The sequence below is a fragment of the Ursus americanus genome, chromosome 14, assembly GCF_024610735.1.
Source record: "Ursus americanus isolate L20-20 chromosome 14, mUrsAme1.1.p, whole genome shotgun sequence".
In the NCBI taxonomy this organism is placed as follows: domain Eukaryota; kingdom Metazoa; phylum Chordata; class Mammalia; order Carnivora; family Ursidae; genus Ursus; species Ursus americanus.
In genome coordinates this window covers 63,590,094-63,609,699 of record NC_142140.1, presented here as the reverse complement: position 1 = coordinate 63,609,699, position 19,606 = coordinate 63,590,094, and the positions used below count along the sequence as shown (strand labels likewise).

Genomic DNA, 19,606 nt, shown 5'->3' with positions numbered 1-19,606 from the left:
TTATATGCCGGAAGATGTTCTAGGCGCAGCGGATACAGCCGTAAACAAAGCCCTGCCTTCGCCGAGTTTGCATCCAGGTGAGGGCAGCACATTGATCCAAGGACGGCGACCCCTGCTGCTCTGGGGTCCAGGCTTTGCAGGGAGCCACAGTGTGAGGGACAGAGGGGACCTGCCGATACAAGGAGGTTCGGGCAACGTCGGAGCTGGGGTGGGTGGGTGCTGGGCCGGGACCCAGGCTCTGGCGCCTCTCCCCGACAGGCCATCCCTCGCCGCGCCCTGGAGCGCTATTTCCACGCCGTGGTGGCCGCCGTGGAGCAGATGGCCAGCGAACCCAACCCGAGCCGGGAGGGACACCTGGAGAGGCTGGAGGAAATATACTGCTCGCTGCTGGGGCCGGCGGCGGCCGCCAGGGGGAGCTGCTGCGGTAAGCGGGCGGGGGCAGCGAGGCCCGGCGAGAGCCCGCAGGGGGCGCCAGAGAGCAGCGCTGCACCTGCCGCGTGTGGCTGAGGTCGGGGGTGGGCCGGGGACCTCGCGGCTCCTGGGAGCCTGGGGACTGAGGGCTGCCCAGAACCTCGGGAGGTCCCGGGCTAAGAAGGTGGATGATTTGGTTACAATGACAGTTAACACCTGCGGGGCACCACCTGTACCCCAGCTGCTGTTCTAGGCACTTGATAATATAAATATTCAATATTGTAATATTAAATATTACATCGATTAATCTTCAGAGTAAACGTCTCAGATAGAAATTATTATGCCCCCCGTTTTACAGACGAGAAGCCTGAGGTAGAAAGAGGCTGAAAAATCTTGCCCAACATCACCCAGCTAGTAAGAATCAGACCCAGGCTGCGGAAAGGCGGCCCCGCCTGGCTGCGCTTTTCGCTAGGGATTAGCGGGAAGAGACCAACCATGGGAGGAAAGGTCCCGAAAGACACTGAGCTGGTTTGTGAAGGGTCCTAAGGGCCGAGCTAGGACGTTTGCAGGAAACAGGGGGCTGCTAAACAGCCTCGGGCAGGGAGGGGACAGGTGCACTGTTGGGCCCTGGGTGAGCCGACGGGACGGAGAGGAAGCCTGGGCTGGAGCATATGGGAGGGTCTCTGCCCCCCCCCCCGGCCCTACAGGAGCTGGAGGGGGGAGGGCAGAGAATGCCACAGCCCTCTCCTGGCTTCAGGTGACCCCCTGCAGGACCCGCAGCCAAGCATCCCTCTGCCCAGCCCCCACATCACCTTCCACCTGTGGACCGATGAGGAACAGCTCTGTAAGTGCTATCCTTGCACCTGCTCGGTGGGGAGCTGGCTGGAAATAGGGGTGTGTGTGTGTGTGTGTGTGTGTGTGTGTCTCAGCATCTGTGTGTACATTCGTGTGTGTCTGTATGCGTGTGTCTGTGTGTGTACATGAAACTGTCTTCACAGGTCTCTGTCCATTTGTGTGACTGTGTGTATTGTGTCTGTATGTCTGTATGTGTGTCTGCGTTGTGTGTGTGTTCACGTGTGTCCTCCTTGTTCCCTGAGTTGTTCTGCACATCTGGAAGGACCCATTTTCTCTATGTCAGGATAGCTCAGCGCATTAGCCACTGGCCTCACATGCCTAGGAATTGTCACATACCACGTTGATGCCAAAAGACAATGACTGTCCCCAAGAAGGAGACAGTCACAAAAAAGTTCCAGTTCCTGCAGCTGGAGGGGGCCTTCCAGACAGACCCGCCTGCCTGATACTTCTGTCCACAGTAGCGTTCCCATGCGGCTGTCCCCAGCCCTTCTCAAGGCAGGCGGGGTGTTGGGGAAGGGAGACAAGGGTGTGGATTATGGTGGGTAGTGCTGGGCTAGTGAACTGGGTCCAAGTCCTAGCACTTCCTTTCCTGGGCTAGGTCACCCTAGGCTGACTCAGCTTTCTCATGGGTAATAAAATGGAAGCAGATTAGAAGTCTTTCCTGGAGCAGGTAGGGTCTGTTCTGTGTGTCCGAGGAGAAGCTACAGACAGTGGGAGGATGGGAGGAAGCCAATGAGTGGATATGATAAAGAGGACTCCAGGGACAGCTAAGTGGGAGGTACTGAGCGAAGCTGACTTCTTTACTGCAGGACTTCTCAGAGCCTTTAATATGTTTACTAATGGAACTCAATAAGAGGTGGCAGGAATATGTGGAATGCTCCATCTTTGTTGGCCACAGAACCTTTGTTCCTTCGTGGGGCATCGTATGGGGCTTCTATTCGGCTGAATAGTGTTTGAGAAACGCAGAACCACAGGCCTTGCTGGGGTGAGGCCCTGGCAGCCTCACGTAACTTCTCCGCCCTCACAGTCCCCTTGTTCTCTGCATCCCAGGGAAGGAACTGGTACTCTTCCTGCGCCCGCGATCCCAGTTGCGCCTCAGTGCCGACTTGGAGGCCTTGGACCTGCAGGGCCTCTGGCCAGACCGGGAGCTGGCCCGGGCGTCCATGCTGTCCACCGACAGCGGCATTGAGCGGGACCTCCCTGCAGGGGCTGACGAGCTGCCTGTCCCCGGCAGCCCTGAGTTGGAGCGTGCCGGGTTGCAACGCAAAGGAGGCATCAAGAAGAGGGTGTGGCCCCCTGACATCCTGATGCCTGCATGCTGGGATGGGCCGCAGGGGCTGCACCGCAGGACGGGCATGCCCAGCGGGGATGGGGAGCTGCTGCCTGGGGTCTCGCGGCTTCACACGGCCAGGGTGCTGGTGCTGGGGGACGACAGGATGCTGGGGCGCCTGGCCCAGGCCTACCACAGCCTCAGGTAGGGCCCCGGGCAGGGGGTGGAGGGGCAGCTAGGGTCAGCAGGGGGGAGGGGGGGGCTGGCCGGGGCACAGGTGGGCCCACGCAGCAGGGGTGGGGTCAGACCCCGTTCTCCACCATCGCAGAGCACCGGCTCGGCACTTTGCAGGGGGCTCCGTAACCCTCTCCACGGCGCCCCGAGACAGACGTTACTGTACCCATTCTATAGATGAGAACACAGGCTCAGAGAGATTGAGCACATCGCCCCAAGTCAAGAGATAATAACTACCAGACCCAGGACGTGGGACTCTTGGGAGCCACAGCCCCTGCCCTTACCCTGTGCTCTACTGCCCTCGCCAGGAAACGAGAGACCCAGAAGTTCTGCCTCACCCCCAGACTCAGCCTGCAGCTCTACTACGTCCCCGTGCTGGCGCCTGAGGTGGCTGGGCAGGGCAGGGGAGGGAGGGGAGGGGCGGGGGGTGCGGCGTGGAGGGGCTGTCCGCAGCACGGGTCTGGCTTAGGGGCTGGGCAGCCACATCCCTGGTTCCTGGGACGAGGATGGTCCTTCCTCGGGATGCAGAGCCGGGAGGGTCCTTCTAGGTCAGGCCTGTGTCCCAACACCCCCAGACGTGGGCCCCGGAGGTTGAATGTCCCCTCATGGGGGGGGCAGCTGCCCATCGCTGAATTTTGTCTGGCTTTTCTGATGGAATTCATTGCAGGCTTCTCCTCAAACAGGGGCTCACACACACACACACACACAGCTCGCTTCCTAGGGTCACATAAAAGGAAGTTTGAGGCAGTGGGAGCCCACCGATATTTGGGGGGTGGGGGACACACTTACCCTTGCAACTTTGCATTTCTCTTACCCCCCTCTGCTTGCTCTTTGGGGAGAATTAAATTCAAAGCAGTCCCTGTCTCTCCACTCTCAAGGCTCGTGGTCACTTTTCAATGTCCCTGGCAAGTGGCCCTCAGTCGAGGGTATCCCAGCTTCACCAGGAGAGTAAAACCTACTAGTCTTCCCATGGCAGAGAAACGGAGGCCCCAAGAGGCTCAGTGATTGGCCAGTGTGCTTAGGGGACCCTCTGGCCAGGAAGAAAGTGCCAGGGACCCGGCCTGATGCGTCCCCTCGTCCCCAGGAGCCGGCGTCGTGCAGACATTCGGAGCTCAGAGAGCTGGCCACGTTCCTGGGCCGCGCAGACCCGTGGTACCAGAACACGGTCAACACGCTATGCCCGGCCATCCACAAGCTGGCAGAGATGGTAGGGGGCCCTCGAGGGTAGGGGGGAGGTGGGAAGGGGCCGTTTTCAGATACCACCCTTGGCTCTCGACCTCAAGAGTCAGCCCCAGGGCCCCCCGGGGTGGGATGAGGCTGGAAGGGAGCGCAGGAGGGGAGCCCTAACCAGCTTGTGGAGGAAATTCACTCGGAGCTCTTAGCGGGCACCTGCTGGCGGGGGGGGGGGGGGGGGGGCGGGGAGGACGCTGGGGAAAAGATGAAGCAGAACGTTCTTCCATAAGTGTGTAGGCCCGTTTGTTCCTTCTCTTCGGAGGTTCCTGGGATGGTCTCTCCGGGATTGTAAGAGCCCGTGCCTCCTGCGCGCTCACACGGGCCAGACACGGGCAGCCCTACCAAGCGGGCACTCTTACTGGTGGGTGCTAATGTTGCCATGTCCCCATTTTACAGATCAAGCCGCCGGGGTGCAAAGGAATTAGGTAACTTTGTCCAAAGTGGCAAAATGAGAGGCAGAGTCCCACTTGGAACCAGGGAGCTTGATTCCAGAGCATATCCTCTTGACCACAAAACCAGGCTGCTACCCCCCCTCCCCAACCCTCCTAGGCGGTAGGGAGGGAGCTCCCCATCTTTCACTGACTTGAAAAGGCCTTCAGCTATTAAGAGAATCTTTTTTATATCTTTCCAGTAAATTCTACCCTAATGTGGGGCTTGAACTCGCAACCCCAAAATTAAGAGTCTCATGCTTGACTCACTGAGCCAGCCAGGCAGGCACCCCTCATATTAAGAGAATCTTAACCTTTTTTGTGTTGCAGACACTTTTTTTTCCATTTTGTTTACTTGCCCGTCAATTTCATCAGTAGTGTTCTTTGACTCACAGGAGTTCGATATTTTCATGCAGTCACACACAGAACTTTTATCCTTTGTGATGCCCGCTGTTTGAGTCCTGCTTTGAGAGGTCTTCTCCACTGATTGAATGATATCCAGGATTAAATTAATATTCACTGATCATTTCCGGTAACTTTTTGTGTCTCGGTTTTTCCATTTAAATAACCTGCCTGCGATTGATTTCAGGGTTGAGTGTGAAGCATGCACATTTTTTTTTCCAAATGCTTAGCCAGTTGTCCTAAAGCTATTTATTGCCTGAGCCATCTTGCCCTGTCAGTCTGAAATGCCAGTTTTATCACTACTAAATTTTTACAGATGCTTGAGTTTATTCCGGGACACTTAACTCTTCCTCATTGATCCATTCATTCCCAGCCACGTTAGCATTTTTGAATGTAAAAGCTGGCCGGGTAAGCCTACCCCGTCACTCTTCTTGAAAACCTTTCACACTATATTTGGTTGTGTTTGTTTCTAGATAAACATTAGAAATTTGGTCATGTTTTGTTCTTTTTTTTTTTTTTCTAATCCTCCCCTCCTTGGGATTTCGATTAAATTTGGAGGAGACTCCGCCTCTTTTAGGGGGTGAAGCAGCCCCCTCTGGGGGCATGGTGTTCATCTCCACATAGCACGGTCTTCTTGGGGGTCCCTCAGAATAGCTGTGCACCGTTGATCACGGCGCTTTTACCCATTTCTGGTTAAATTTCCTCCTTATGTTTCCTAGGGGGTTTTTTCTTGCCATTGTGGACGATATCTCTCCCCTCCTGTCTATCTGGGCAGCAAGTACTCCAGTAGTAAAGGAGTAACTTGGCACTCTATGTGACTGGGGTGCTTTCTTATACCCTCTAATAGAGGAGTGGGGGGGAGGTCTGTTTCCTGAATTACTGCTGACCCGAAAAATGTCTTTGCGTACCCACAGGGGACTGTTTAGCTGGGTATTGAAGTACTTTTTCTCAAAACTTGGAGGCTGTTAGAGGAGGAATGTTGGTAGCTTTGCTATCCATGCCGGGACACTCCCAGCATTTGGGGTCCTCCCTGCTCTCCTTGCCCTCGTAATTAACAATTTGTACAGCCCCAACGCTTCCTCCAAAAGGGTTTTCCACGTGAAGAGACTGGAAACAGTGTGAGCAAGGACAGTCTTGTTAGAGTACGTTCACCGTTTCTCTGTGTGGCCTTTCTGAAGGAAACGCTATTTTGGTAGACCAGACCAGAAAGTCAGAAGAGATATTGTAGGGTTGGGTATGAGCTGGATGAGATCGACTCTAGCTGCTTTCCAACCCTGGTACTGTGTAAGCATTCTATTTACCTAAAAGAAAGAAAAAAAAAAAACCCAACCCTGTGGTTCTGCTTTATAATCATACGAGGAAGGCCTGTAGGGCACGGCACTAGTGTTTTCCCAATAACCCATACATGTAAATTAATCTGTTGATTTACTTAAATACCCCAAGAGCTGAAGGAGACAGCAGATCACCTCACTTCTCATGCCCCGGGTCACCTGGCCAGTGAGTGGCTGGAACCCAGCCCAGACTCTGGGATGCTTGGCTGTATTCTCAAGCGTCTTGTCTACCCCAAGCACCCAGCTCAGTGCCTTCCACCCAGAGCCCCCCCCCCCCGTGTCTTTGTGCAAGTGGAATGAATCAGAGGACAGGGATGTCTGCGTTAGGAGTAGAAATCGGGTGGAAGGAAAGGCCTGGAGCGTGTTGAGTGACCAGCTGGATTAGTGCCTCACAGAGGGTGTGTGGGAGCATTGGAGTTTCTCTGTTACCAAAATAGCACCGCCCCACCACAGTGGCATGGAGGGTGGTGGCTGAAGACCTTCTCTGTCCCCTCACAGCCCCCTTCCCTGGACACATCCCGGACTGTGGACCCCTTCCTCCTGGATGTTATCACCTACTACGTTCGCATGGGCACCCAACCCATCTACTTCCAGATCTACACGGTCAGGGTAAGTATCCCCACCCCCCAGATTCCACGGGTAGTGTGCCAGCGTGCAGGACCCCAGGACCCCACCCCTAAACACCCCGGCCCTGGGGAAATACAGGTCACCAAGGTCCAAATCACAGACTCGCCAGACTTGGTTGTTAACTCTACCTTCCCACTCTTTGGACGCATCAGATAATTCTCAGCTTCAAAGAGCCCCAGTGCAAGCAGAGACAGAACTTGTTCACGTGGGGGGACGCCGTAGGCCTTGACCCTGTGGAGGACGGGGGACAAGCAGCTGATCACAAACTCCTGTCCCTGCAAGACCCTCTCACCTTCTCCCCCACGACCTGCCTCCTTGGAGAGACCGGCAGATCCTTCTACTTTCTCTTGTTCGCCGGCCCCTTGCGGTGGTTTCCCGTCCCAACCCCGGCCTCCCTGCCGTGCTGTCTCCCAAGCCCAGAGCAGTGCTGCAGTGTGCCTTACCTTCCGCTTAGCTTGGGCTCCCAAGAACCATCTGGAAAACACTTGGGAGCCCTCTGGCTGGACATGGACACCTCCGTGGTGGTCAGCCTCAGCCGGGCCTATGCTGCCTTCTTGGCATGCTCCCCCTTCCCCACTTTCCTCCCACCCTTCGCTTGCAGCAAGTGACTTTGCCGTCCACTCCACCAGGGGACGTGGAGACCATTAGCTGCCCCCACACCTGCTGTCCACACCTATCGAAGCATCCACACCTTTGCGCGCACCTCCCCAGTGGACACGGAGCGCCTCCAGCTCCCGCAAAACCCCGTCGTCCGTGCCCTTCCTGTCCGCGCCCACCTCCTCCCGGACCTTCCGGTCAGCCAGCCCCTCTCCTGGGCCCCCCGTGCCCCCGTTCCGTCCCTGTAACCGAAAATGCACAGAACCTCTGGGGCCTGCACGGTTTCCATTCATTTTCCTGCTAAGCGTGTTGCCTCAGTAACGGGGCCTGGGAGGGAAAGCCCGAGGGTCAGACTCTTCCAGACTTTGTCTCACCCTTATCTCCCACCTGGTTTTCAAGCTCCCAGGCTCAGATGGTGGCAGGGAAGTCGGGTTTTTAAACCCTCTAGTGCCCAAGACTGTCCAGCTCTTGTAGGCTGATCCGGCCAGAGAGGCGCTGTCTTGGAAGCAGTGTTTCTCCTCCCTGCGCTAAGTTCGACCAGCTCTGCTGACCGCCTTTTTTTTTTTTTAATATTATGTTAGTCACCATACAGTACATCCGTGGTTTCCGATGTAAAGCTCGATGATTCATTAGTTGTGTATAACACCCAGTGCACCATGCAATACATGCCCTCCTTACCACCCACCACCAGCCTATCCCATTCCCCCACCCCCCTCCCCTCTGAGGCCCTCAGTTTGTTTCTCAGAGTCCATAGTCTCTCATGCTTCATTCCCCCTTCTGATTACCTCCCCTTTCTTTATCCCTTTCTTCTCCTACCGATCTTCCTAGTTCTTATGTTCCATAGATGAGAGAAACCATATGATAATTGTCTTTCTCTGCTTGACCTATTTCACTTAGCATTATCTCCTCCAGTGCCGTCCATGTTGCTGCAAATGTTGAAAAATCGTTCTTTTTGATAGCTGAGTAATATTCCATTGTATACATGGACCACAACTTCTTAATCCAGTCATCTGTTGAAGGGCATCTTGGCTCCTTCCACGATTTAGCTATTGTGCACAATGCTGCTATGAACATTGGGGTGCATATGGCCCTTCTCTTCACTACGTCTGTATCTTTGGGGTAAATACCCAGTAGTGCAATGGCTGGGTCATAGGGTAGCTCAATTTTTAACTTTTTAAGGGACCTCCACACTGTTTTCCAGAGCGGCTGTACCAACTTGCATTCCCACCAACAATGTAGGAGGGATCCCCTTTCTCCACATCCTCTCCAGCAATTGTTGACCGCCTTCTTACTATCCCTCACTGACACACACCTGCACCCCAGCCCCCGGACGCTTCAGCCTCTGGAGGCATGGGGTCTGCGCGCAGGGCTCCAGCGGGCAGGCCTCCCAGTCCCCACGGGGTACGAGGGTGCTCACCGCTCCAGCACTTGGCCTGTTCACTTGCAAAATGCCCCTCCTGGCTCCCGTTTGGTGTCAGCGAAGACTCCTGGAGTTGCAGGGACCAGACATCTTAAAAACCGGTGTCAGAAAAAGAGATCTATTGCCTCACCTCACTGGCAAGCGCAGAGTTGACGTGGCTTTGGAAAAGCTGGGACTGGGGGGGTTTCAAACGGGGCGATCAGCGCTGCATCTGTCTCGCTTCGTCTCCCGTCCTGGCGACCAGACGACCCTCAGCAGTCCCAGGCCAGCCTTTTTGCAAGCTCAGCAACCCCAGTCGGGGAGAGGGCGCCCCTTTTCCAGTGGGATCGAGACTAGTGCTTATCTGCAGGCTGATCGCCGTGACCCTGAAGCCAGGGCTGTGGAGTTAGACGGCCCGACCACCATGTCCGTCTCTTTCTGTTTCGCTCTGTCCTCCAACCAGGCAGCCTGGCTCTTCTGACACTGTTCTTGCCAATGACCTCCAGTCACCAGGCCCGAAGGACACTCTCCTTTCCTCTCCTACTGGGCCCTCTGCATCTGACACCATGAGCCACAATACGTTTTTTCTTTACTGTACAGTTAAATGTATGATATCCGTGTGCAAAATTAAAGCATGCATCTCCCCTGCCTAAGGCCCACCCCTTGCCTGACTTCTGGAAACTTCTCTTCTGCTTCTCCTCCTCTGTGACCTTCGGGGAGGCTTCTTTGCCCAGCAGCCCCTCATTCTGTCTTCGCTTTCCATGCATACCCTGATGTTCCCCCCTCCAAGGCTTTGCTCCCACTGTGCCCTAACCTGGACTGCCCTTCTCAACTCCACCACCTCCCCCCTGCATCCTCGCCAGCCCTCCCCTCTGCTCCTCTTGCCCCCCAAGCGGGCTCAGGTGCTTCTCCTCTGTGTCCACGGCACTGTGGACACAGTCCTTGCTTTTCCCTACACCTCCGTCGCGTCCCTGCTCTACACATCGCTCCCCACCAAAACTGTGAGTCCCTGGGGAGACGGTTCTGCATTTTGTGTGAATCTGATTTTTTAAAGGTCTTATTTTTAAGTAATCTTCACTCCCAGCATGGGGCTCGAACCCACAACCCTGAGATCAAGAGTCACATGCTCCACCAACTGAGCCAGCCAGGCGCCCCTTGAATCTGAGTTTTGAGTCTCCTGCCATTCACACAATAAATAGTGCGTGTGCATGTGTGTGCCTGTGTGTCCATGCATGTGTGTGTGTGTGTACGTGCACGTGTCGTGCAGTGAATCTGTGTGGTGGTGGCTGGCCGGAGCGTGCAGGGGGCGTGGAGTCAGAGGCCGTGTGAGGCGGTAGAGTCCACAGCCTTGCCGGTCCCTCTGCTTGCTAGCTCTGTGGTCATGGGCGCCTCCACTTCTCTAAAATTCATCCTGTCCGCCTACAAAAGAGGCATTATGACCTTCGCCGGCCTTAGGGGTTTCATGAGGCTTCGACTATGGTAGAGACGTGGGGGCGGGGCAGGGCAAGGAGGTAGGCACGCAGATGATTCCAGAGCAGCGGCTGAGATGTTGAATGACAGCCCAGCTTTGCCGCTTGTGACCTTGGGGAAGTCAGCGCACATCTCCGAGCCTCAGTGTCCAGGGTCCTTAAAGGAGGCTGAGACCCATCTCCTGGGGCTGCTGGAGAGTTAAATGAGGTCACGTAGGTTGACCAGAGCGTGGTCCTGTGCAGAGTAGGGTCCCAACAAAAGGGACTCTTGAGCCCCCTCCCCCACCGGGTCTCGGTCCCTTGTGCCCTGTTCACCCAAAGTTCCAGCGCGCATTCCCACAGCAAACATCTGCGACAACGCTGGACGTACATGGGCACGTGTCCCAAGCTTTCGCTGGGGTCTCCCTGCCAGTGCCAGTCTAACGGCTCTTTCCGTGAGTCCCCATTCCGTGTTCCGGGGGACCCAGCACCGCCCCATCCCCCGGAGATTTCTGGGGGCTGCGTCTGCCGCTTCCTGTCTCCTTCTGAATTCTCCTTTTCCCCTCGGCATCCCGTGGTGGGTCTTTATCACCTCCCCCCTTTGTGACCTAAATGAGGGATTTGGGCCCTTTCTTGGGTTTCCAAAAGACAAAACGAAACAACACAAAGTGGAGCAAATGGGAGAACTCTCGCGCAGGTAAAGGTGTAAACATCTCAGCACAGCAAATAAAAGGAAAGCTTAGGCATCCGTCCACAGTCGATGGTCGATGGTCGACGCCTTCAGCCGGAGGCCCCAGGAGTGTGCCCCCCCCCCCCCCCGCACAGAGCTGGGTTAACGGACGTGGGCCCAGCCGCAAGGAGCAGTGCACAGCGTGGGCAACAGGGGCAGAGGCCGTTAGGAGGAACTTATCATGTGGCGTGGGGCTCGAGTTGGGTGATTTGGGGGGGGCGCCCCCAAAGCGGGACTATACCCTGGCTCGGATGCTGTCGGGAGGCCGGGAGTGGTTCTGTCACTGGGTATCTCGGTCGTTCTTAAATCAGAGTGACCCTTCAATTCTGAGAGGCAGCGGCCCTGCTCGTGCTTGCTGCGATGGGAGGGTGGGGGACGCGGCCTGCATGGCGTTCCGTTTGTTCCGGTGTTTGCGACCGTGACAGGGTCTGCTGTCTGTCTTGACCCATCAGGGTCACAGAGCAGCCTCCCCTAAGGATGCTGGCATCTGAGAAATTGTTGACAGTCCATGGGAGGACGAGGCCTCGCTGTGAGTGCCTGCCCAGCTCCCAGCCCACTCTCGGCAGCCGCTTTTCTTTCGGGATCCCTGCTCTCAAAAATCCTGTGGCCACTCTTCCCCCGCTGTGCTGCCCGCCTCTCCTCAGAGGCCCCTCCGGCCCAGATTTCTGGGCACCCCCAAGAGCGACTCAGCTCCCTCTAGCCCTTCCATCCCAGCCCGCCTTGGGGTGCAGGTCAGGAATGTGGTTCCCCTCTCTGGGCCTCACCCAACACAGCCCCGCCCCGTGAGAATTGTGTGCCCCGCTTCGGCCCTGCCCGTTAGACCGTAGTGGCTACAGGTAGTGAGGGTTCAAGGCCAGCTTCTTCCCTAACTTAGAAATGTGTTACGTGGCTGGAGACATGTGGACCACAGGTGCAGGAAATCCCTGGGTACGGCTCAGAATCTGGCACTAGCACGATGGTGGGGGACCCCGCCTGCTTCCGGACACTGTTCAGCTATCCACACGCTCGGGCTCTGGGGCAGGAGGGCGAGCTGCCTTGGCAGAGCTGGCCTCCTGCAACCTTCTCCCCGCCCCCCCATTCCCTCCAGATCTTCAGGGACCTGAGTCAAGACCCCACAGAGGACATTTTCCTCACCGAGCTGAAGGTGAAGATCCAAGACTCCAAATTCCCCAAAGGTGAGCGTCTCTCTCCCCTTTCCCAGAGCCGGCTGACTCAGCTTTCCCCACCCCAAGCCCTGTTTCCAGAAAGTCCTCCCACCCCTCACCTCCACGGAATACCGGGATGCCCTTGGCTCCTCCAAGCCTGCCCAGACCGGTGCTTCCTTCCATCCAGGGGGACGTGCTGTCAAATTCAGGAGCTTAGCTCGCCCTCAGTGAGGTGGGGCGCAGGGCGGGAGGGGCGGGAGGCTCCCACACGCAGCCTCTCCTCCCCTTGTCCCTCAGATGGCTTTTCACCCAGGAGGAAGGGCGCAGCCGAGGGCCCAGGGGCTGAGCTGTCCATCTGCTACCAGAAGGTGCGTGGCCATGGGCGGTCGTGCTCGGAGGAGGTCGGGGGGTACGGCGGGGTGGAAGCAGGTGTCAGGGACGGTGCAGGTGGGGAGCACACAGAGCCAGAGGAACCTTCAACCTGTTTTCCTGAACCTGCCCCTCCCCCAGCCCCTCCCCCACAGCTTCTCCCACCCTTTGGAGAGGTTTGCAGGGATGGGTGGATCACAGTTGTTGCATGCAGCCCTGGAGGCCATCTGACTTAAGGAATAAGTCAGATGGGCTGTGCCATCACTCAAAAATACCTTCCTCCCTGGCCGACCAGATGCTTGAACTGATGTCATCAGAGACATAGTCCCTTGGGTCTGGGAGGCTGACTAACGTGCTCCCCGGGGCCGAGAGTGCTCTGAGCCTTTCTCGGCCAGCCCCTTGTTGGACACGAGTGACATAGACAAGAATCTCAGCCAGGGCAGGGGCGGGAAGCAGGACTGTTGACGTGAGGATGCCCAGGGCAGGGCTCTTCTGAGGACCCCCAACTGTTCCTGCCTCCCCCTCCCCAGGCCCTGCTCAGCCACCGCGCCCAAGAGGTCACCGGTTCCCTGCGGGCCACTGGGCTGGTCCTGAAGTCCCTTCCAACCAGTGACACTGACGGTGAGGAGTGGGGACAGCAGAGAGGGACAGAGAAGGCATGAGAAGTGGAGAGGATGGGGGAGAAGGAGAATGACAGTCGAGTGACTGTAGACGGGGAGAGCCAGGGGAGTCGGGCCTCCCACCTGTCCCTGAGATCCTAGAACAAGGCTGAGCCCCTACTGGTGCTGGGCCCAGGGCTGGACACCGGGTACCTGGATGAGCGCGGTCCCCACCGTCAGGCTGCTCACCAGGGGGGAACAGACCGTAGCCGCGGCCTCTGGCTTGACGAGCCTGTAGCCCCATGAGACTCCAGCTGAAAGGTGGATGGACCCCGTGGAGGGGGTGCGGTTGCCTTCTTGTCTCTGCGTCAGGCCTCAGAGCTACTTGTGTTGGGTTTGGAGATGTTGTGTTTTGACTGCCGTTCCACGGGGAGGTGCTCTCCAGTTCACAAAAGGCGCCACTGGTCCCAATGATCTAATTCTGGCCAATGACCTAATTAGAGCTCTCCAATAGATAATCAGATAGTCGATCTAGGTACCTAACTACCAAATCTAAAATGGGGATGATAACAGATACCAATTTACATGCCTATTGTAAATTATACGTATGAGCTCTGCCGTTAGCTCTCTGGTCTTCTGGAATGATGGCAAGTTTCGTCCGGTGGATCACGTCCCTGAACACCTTCGTCGGAGGCCAGGCCGTGTTCTACGCCAAACACGTCAGCTCTTTGAATCCTAGGAGATAGGCATTATTCGTGTTAGCAGCTTTCACTGGAGAGGTAATGAAGCCAGGAAAATGACCCGCGTGACCCAAGGTCACGTCCCACCTCGTTCCTCCCAGGTTCAGGGCCCACCCACGCCCCACCATCTGCTGCTCCCGTCACAGACCACACGTGCCTGAATGTCAGCGTGACGGAGGTGGTCAAGTCCTCCAATTTGGCGGGCAGGTCCTTCTCTGTAAGTACTGGGTCGAAGGGGCGCTCCAACAGGGTAGGTGGCTGGGAGCCCGGAGTGGGGGTGTTCAGAGAAAGGGAAATGACTTCAGAGCCTTTGCTGTCGATGCGGGTCTTCCAATTGGAAAGAATCTTCTTTCCCCTCAACTGTGAGGTGCTGAGCGTAAGTGAGACTCAGAGTTAAGGTCCTGCCCTCCACTTGCCGGCCCTCCAAGGACCTAGGACATGCCCAAAAATGGACACTGCGTGCACGTTCTGGCTTCCCTGCAGCCGGATTCATGCACAACAAACCTTGGACCAAATCGAGCCAGCTCTTCTAACCTCGCTGCCCTGGATTCCCTTATCCATACTGACCCAGGACCCGCCCATATGCTCCCTGTCTGATGGGCTCTCTGCACTTCACCTCCCTGCTCAGCTGGGCTGTGAATCCCATGATTACACCTGAACCCTGTTCCAGACGCTTGTCTAAGACTCTCCCCCCTGCTGCTGTCTGCATACAGCCCACCCACCCCAACCCCCCGCTGCCGTCTGCATACAGCCCACCCCACCGTGGCGAAGTCACCTCTGTGCCACTAAGACCAAAGCTCACCTTCCACTCCTTTTTTTTTTTTTAAGATTTTATTTATTTATTTGACAGAGATAGAGAGAGGGAAGGTGAGAGAAGGAACACAAGCAGGGGGAGTGGGAGAGGAAGAAGCAGGCTCCCAGCGGAGGAGCCCGATGCGGGGCTCGATCCCAGAACGCCAGGATCACGCCCTGGGCCGAAGGCAGATGCTTAACGACTGAGCCACCCAGGGGCCCCTCACCTTCCACTCCTTAACGTTACTTTATCTTCCCCTTTAAAAATAATGTTTTAACTTATAAACAAAAGTTTAGTGATATGGGGGAAATGAAAAAAAAAAAGCACAAAGAAGTAAAACCACTTCAAGTCCCATTTTCTAGAGAAGATGAATGTTGCTATTCCAAGGGGCAAACGTCCAGCCTCTTTTCTGTATATCTGTCCGCAATGGAGAGCTGGAGACACATGGGTGCTCACTTCCTTGATGCCTCCTCAGCTAGGAGCTCCTACCCGTTGGGGTTTTATCTGTGGGAAATCTGGGTAAAAAACCTGACCTTCTAAAGAAATTCTGTATCTGCCTTTGCCATGAGCCCCCAGGACATTATCAGCCCAGGACTGTATTTCCAGTTAATTTCTAGGCTCAGAAATTCCCAGACCATGCAGACAGGGAACACGTATACCCCAGAGCCACCTAAGGGCAGAATGTGCCTTGGAATTCCCAGGGGAGCCTCGTCCTCCTCACCCCATAGCACAGCTGCTGTTTTTCTAATCGAGTCTTTTGCTGAAAGCATGACCTTCAAGAGTTCTTGAAGGGGATCTCAGTTTCAGTTCCTTGGGCCTGTCCCCTGGTCCCCATGGCTGTTGAAACCCAAGCCCCTTGATTCCTGACATCACCAAATGCCCCTGGGATGACCAAAGCGTCTGACACGCACAACTTCAACTTTAGAATTTATATGGCATTGTCTTCACTGCCCCATAAATGATCAATTTTTAAATATCCTGTGATAAGTAAAGAGAGCATGTGTGTCTTCTGTCTGTAGGATGCAAAAGAAGGTACTTAATGATTAGGTCAAACACATCCTGTTACTCTAATCTGCAATGTAGAAATGTTTGTCTGCTGCGTCTCTCCGGAACAAGGAAGGTTTGTCCACATTCCCGGCTTTGATTTCGTCCCTTTGATCTCAGTTTGTTCAAACCTGAATGTTCTAGCTTCTGATGCTACTGCAAAATTGGATGCCTTCTTCTGCCCAGTCTTCGTTTAAGACCATTCCTTTCTCTCCCTTTCTAGAAGCTTCTGAAGCTTCATTTCACAGAAGGTTCTGAAATACCACAAGCATAGGCATTGGTGGAATTTTTTTCATTCATTATCGTGGATCTTTAAGGGACGTTATCAATCTGGAGACGCCCATCTTTTGGTCCTAACAAGTTTTCTAATATAGGTTTAAAATTTTCCTCTTTTTCTCAAAGTTCTACATGTCTGAATTGTGACTTCTCGGCCTCTTTCCCTGGGCTCTTTTTCCTAAACTGGTTCCTTAAACAACTACTGTTCTTAACGTCCATCCACGGCCCCCTTCTGTTCTCATTCCCTGGACGACCTAACCCATGTATGTGATTGGGGTCTGCTGTGTTCGGGACACCCAAATCTCTATCTCCTGCTCTGACAGTCACCCCCCCGAGTTTCTAACTGTGTATTCAACTCCACATGAACCAGACGTCCCCCAACACCCCACACGCACGACCTTCGAAACCAAATCTGGTACTTTCAGGTAGTTAAGAGCTCTCCGGAACCGGACTGAGACGGCCTGGGTTCTGAGCTCGGCTCTGCCATTTCCCAGCCGTGTGACGTGAGGCGAGGTCATCAAGCTGCGCGTGCCTCGGTCTCACCATCTGTAAATGGGGATGATAGCAATAGCACTGACCTCACCCAGTTGCTGTGGGATGAAATGATTGTCACGTGCAAAGCTCTCAGAAGAGTGCGTAGCCAAGTAAAAGCTATGTACGTGCTGACAATGATGTTTTAATTCATCCCTCCCCCGCTGTGGCTCACCTCTCACTTAACGGTACTTCATTAACCGGTCACCTCCGCCAGCATCCTGGGAGTCCCCTCAGAGGCCTCCTCTTCCTCCCTTCCCTGGGTCCTGCTGGTTTCCTCTCTCAGTGCTTCTCGAACCTCTCCCTTCCCCCCATCCCCCTCCTTCTGAGCCACCTAGGTTGACAAGCCACCCCAATTTGCCCAGGACTGAGGACTGCTTCCCGGGGCATGGGACATTCTGTGCGAAAGCCCGGACAGTCCCAGGCAGATCAGGACAGCTTGGTCACTCTTGGTCCAGACCTTCACCATCCCCTTTTCCTGGACCAACCCAGTAGCCTCCTAGCTGGTCCCCCTGATGCCACTGCAATGCTCCTTAGGTCCACATCTCTGCCCGAGGGATCTTTCTAAAATAAAACTCGGGCATGCCTGTCTGTGCTTAAAATCCCTCTGTCATCTCCCATTCTCCAGGACAGAAGGGCAGAAAAGCTCTTCAGTGTTGCCCAGCGTGGCTCCGCTTCCGCTCCGTCTGCGACTCCAGCCAGAATCTGCAGGCCCTTGACCTCCCAGCATGGGGACGTGTTCTCGCAGACACACGTCTGTGCCTTTGCTTAAGCGCTGTGCATGGCCTGAAACCCGGTCCTACCTTTCTCTTCCCCATCTTCTTTTCATAGCTCTTTCAAATTGAAACTCAGGTGTCATCTCCCCCAGGAGGCCCTCCCTGATGCTCTTCCCCCTTCCCTCCACACCCATCCCCCCAGCCCCCTCCTGGGTAAGTTCGGTGGCCCCTCCGTGCTCCCGTACAGCCCTGGGGACCCAGCCATGGGAGCATGTGTAACACCGTGAATGGCATGATCTCTCTACAGCGATGGACTACGAGTGCCCTCGTCCCCGGGTCCTCCCCATTCTCCCCAGCGCTCTGAGCATTCCGCGTGCTGTCTCGCCCACACCGGAGCTCCCGGATGTTTGCCTCTAGTCTGTGTGTCCCCCCCCCCCCTCCAGTCTCCAGGACCTCACCCCAACCTGAGTGCACTATTTCTGGGACGCCCATCCACTGTAGGAGCGCTCTGATTGGCTGAGAGGTCTTGCGCACTGAGCTGAAACGTGCCTTCCTATTGGACAGCTCTGTGCGGGAGCCTCGAGGTCCGAGGTGGACCGCTTTACCCTCGTGCATTTCCTCTTTCCAGGTCAGTTCCCTAACGACAGTTTCTGTTTCCAGTGACCTCTCTAAACAACCTGCTTGTAGGCTTTTGGGAAATCTAAACTTCTCGCCCCATCGAGTTCCCTTTCACCCCCGCACTGCCTTACTCGGGGAGATTCCAGGAGCCCTTCTTTGCTCTCGGAACCCAGGCCGGTCCGTACGTGTTCTGCACAAATGGACGGATGATAAACGCGAGGGGCGGGGGAGGTTCGTGGCGAGCTAGAGTGAAGGTGTTCTCCGCTTGGAGAACAGCAGAGCACAGGCATTCGTTGTGGTTGGCTTGGTGAGTTTAAGAGGCAGCGACGATACTGGCCAGATTGGAAGTTCGATGTAGGAAAGTAGTGGGAAATAAGGCAGGAATGGTAGGATTGGAGCTTTGGGGGCATGGGAGGCAGGCAGCCACCCAACAGTGGACTGTGAATGGCAGCCTCTTGCACAACTCCTGATGAACTGAGACCGAGACCCTTTGCAAAATCGGCTGGCCCTTTTAACTGACCTCCAGGGTTGCACCTGTAGAATGAAACCCCAGAGTCCTGTGGTCTCCCACGGGGGCCAAAGCCAGCCAGGTCTGCGTGTGTCAGGCAAGCAGACCACAAAGGGGAAATGAAGGCATCTGTCTGCAGGGCACGCAGGTGGACGAAGGCCCGCGGACTGGCTCTGGCGACCTGGAGGGCAGGGTCATGGAAGCCCAGATCCTGCTGGGAGTTACCTAGAGCGGCCTGACACAGAGAAAGAGCACTGCATCGGGAGTCAGGGAGCTGGGTCCCACACCGACTACTGTGAAAGCTTTAGAAGATCATAGTCAATCCCTCTGGACCTCAGTCTTGTCCTCTAAGGGAACCCGGGATATCCCTCACCAGCAGGGGTCAGTTCAGGTGGGGTCCCCTAAGCTATCATAATGCATCTGGCTTTCCCCACTCCCCGGCCCGCACAGGACCCCAGCCTCCCTGCAGCCTCTCCAGGTGTTTCTGGAAGGTCATGGACCACAACTGCCCACCATAGCTGAGGGCCCCAGGCCCCGATGCTGCCGTGGGTCCTAATGCACAACAGGGGAGAAGTCCCCCCCCCCTTTTGTCACCCTCTGTCCTAGCAAGGCTAAGGCTTTCTGCCTTTGCTCACAACCCCCCTGTTCCAACTCCTAGGAGTCTATAGATAGAGGGATGGCGGGAGGGGGCTTGGGCTGGGAGACAGACGGAGCAGCAAAAGAACCCACAATGGGGTCTCCATCCCCTCTGACAACTGAAGCCGCTACTCATGCTTGGCCCCTTCTTGCATGACTATAATTAAGAAGGAGAGTAACAACGGGCCAACAGAAATACAGGGCTTACTGTGTCCGGGGCACTTGGTATATTCTCTCCCTTTTAATCGTCACAAAACAATCCTACAAGGTAATCGCTATTACTACCATGTTTGGTTTTGTTTTTTTCTCAATAGGTGAGAATTAAAAGCACAGAGAGATTAAGAAACATGCCCAAGGTCGCACAGCTAATAAGTGGCAGAGCCGAGACCAGAATCCAGGCAGTCTGACTGTAGAGTCTGGGCTCTGGCCTTCCTCCTGGGGGGGGGGGGGGGGTTGGGTTCTTGTACTCTCTGCCATAGACTTCTGGCTGGCCCACCCCCGCCCCAATAACAGTTCAGCCGAAATGCCCAGACATGCTTGACACCCCCAGCTTAGCCTACAGCAAAAAGCTGAATCAGCGTCGTGGTTCTCAGTCCTGCACAGGAGCTTATTAAAAATGCCCATGCCTGGGGGCGCCTGGGGGCGCCTGGGTGGCTCAGTCGGTTA

General features: G+C 55.6%; 1 protein-coding gene across 3 annotated transcripts in view; it reads left to right on the top strand.

Moving 5' to 3' along the window:
- Positions 1-19,606, top strand: part of PIK3R6 (phosphoinositide-3-kinase regulatory subunit 6) — a 54,714-nt gene that overhangs the window by 33,028 nt on the left and 2,080 nt on the right. For 2 of the 3 annotated variants that reach the window (XM_045797272.2, XM_045797273.2), the window contains 10 exons: positions 259-424; positions 1,169-1,255; positions 2,317-2,740; positions 3,079-3,157; positions 3,855-3,977; positions 6,663-6,773; positions 12,053-12,140; positions 12,408-12,478; positions 13,010-13,100; positions 13,920-14,035. In XM_045797272.2, coding sequence (XP_045653228.2) covers positions 259-424; positions 1,169-1,255; positions 2,317-2,740; positions 3,079-3,157; positions 3,855-3,977; positions 6,663-6,773; positions 12,053-12,140; positions 12,408-12,478; positions 13,010-13,100; positions 13,920-14,035 — 1,356 coding nt within the window. The remainder of the gene's footprint in view (positions 1-258; positions 425-1,168; positions 1,256-2,316; positions 2,741-3,078; positions 3,158-3,854; positions 3,978-6,662; positions 6,774-12,052; positions 12,141-12,407; positions 12,479-13,009; positions 13,101-13,919; positions 14,036-19,606) is intronic. The other variant, XR_015726772.1, reaches the window with a different exon arrangement.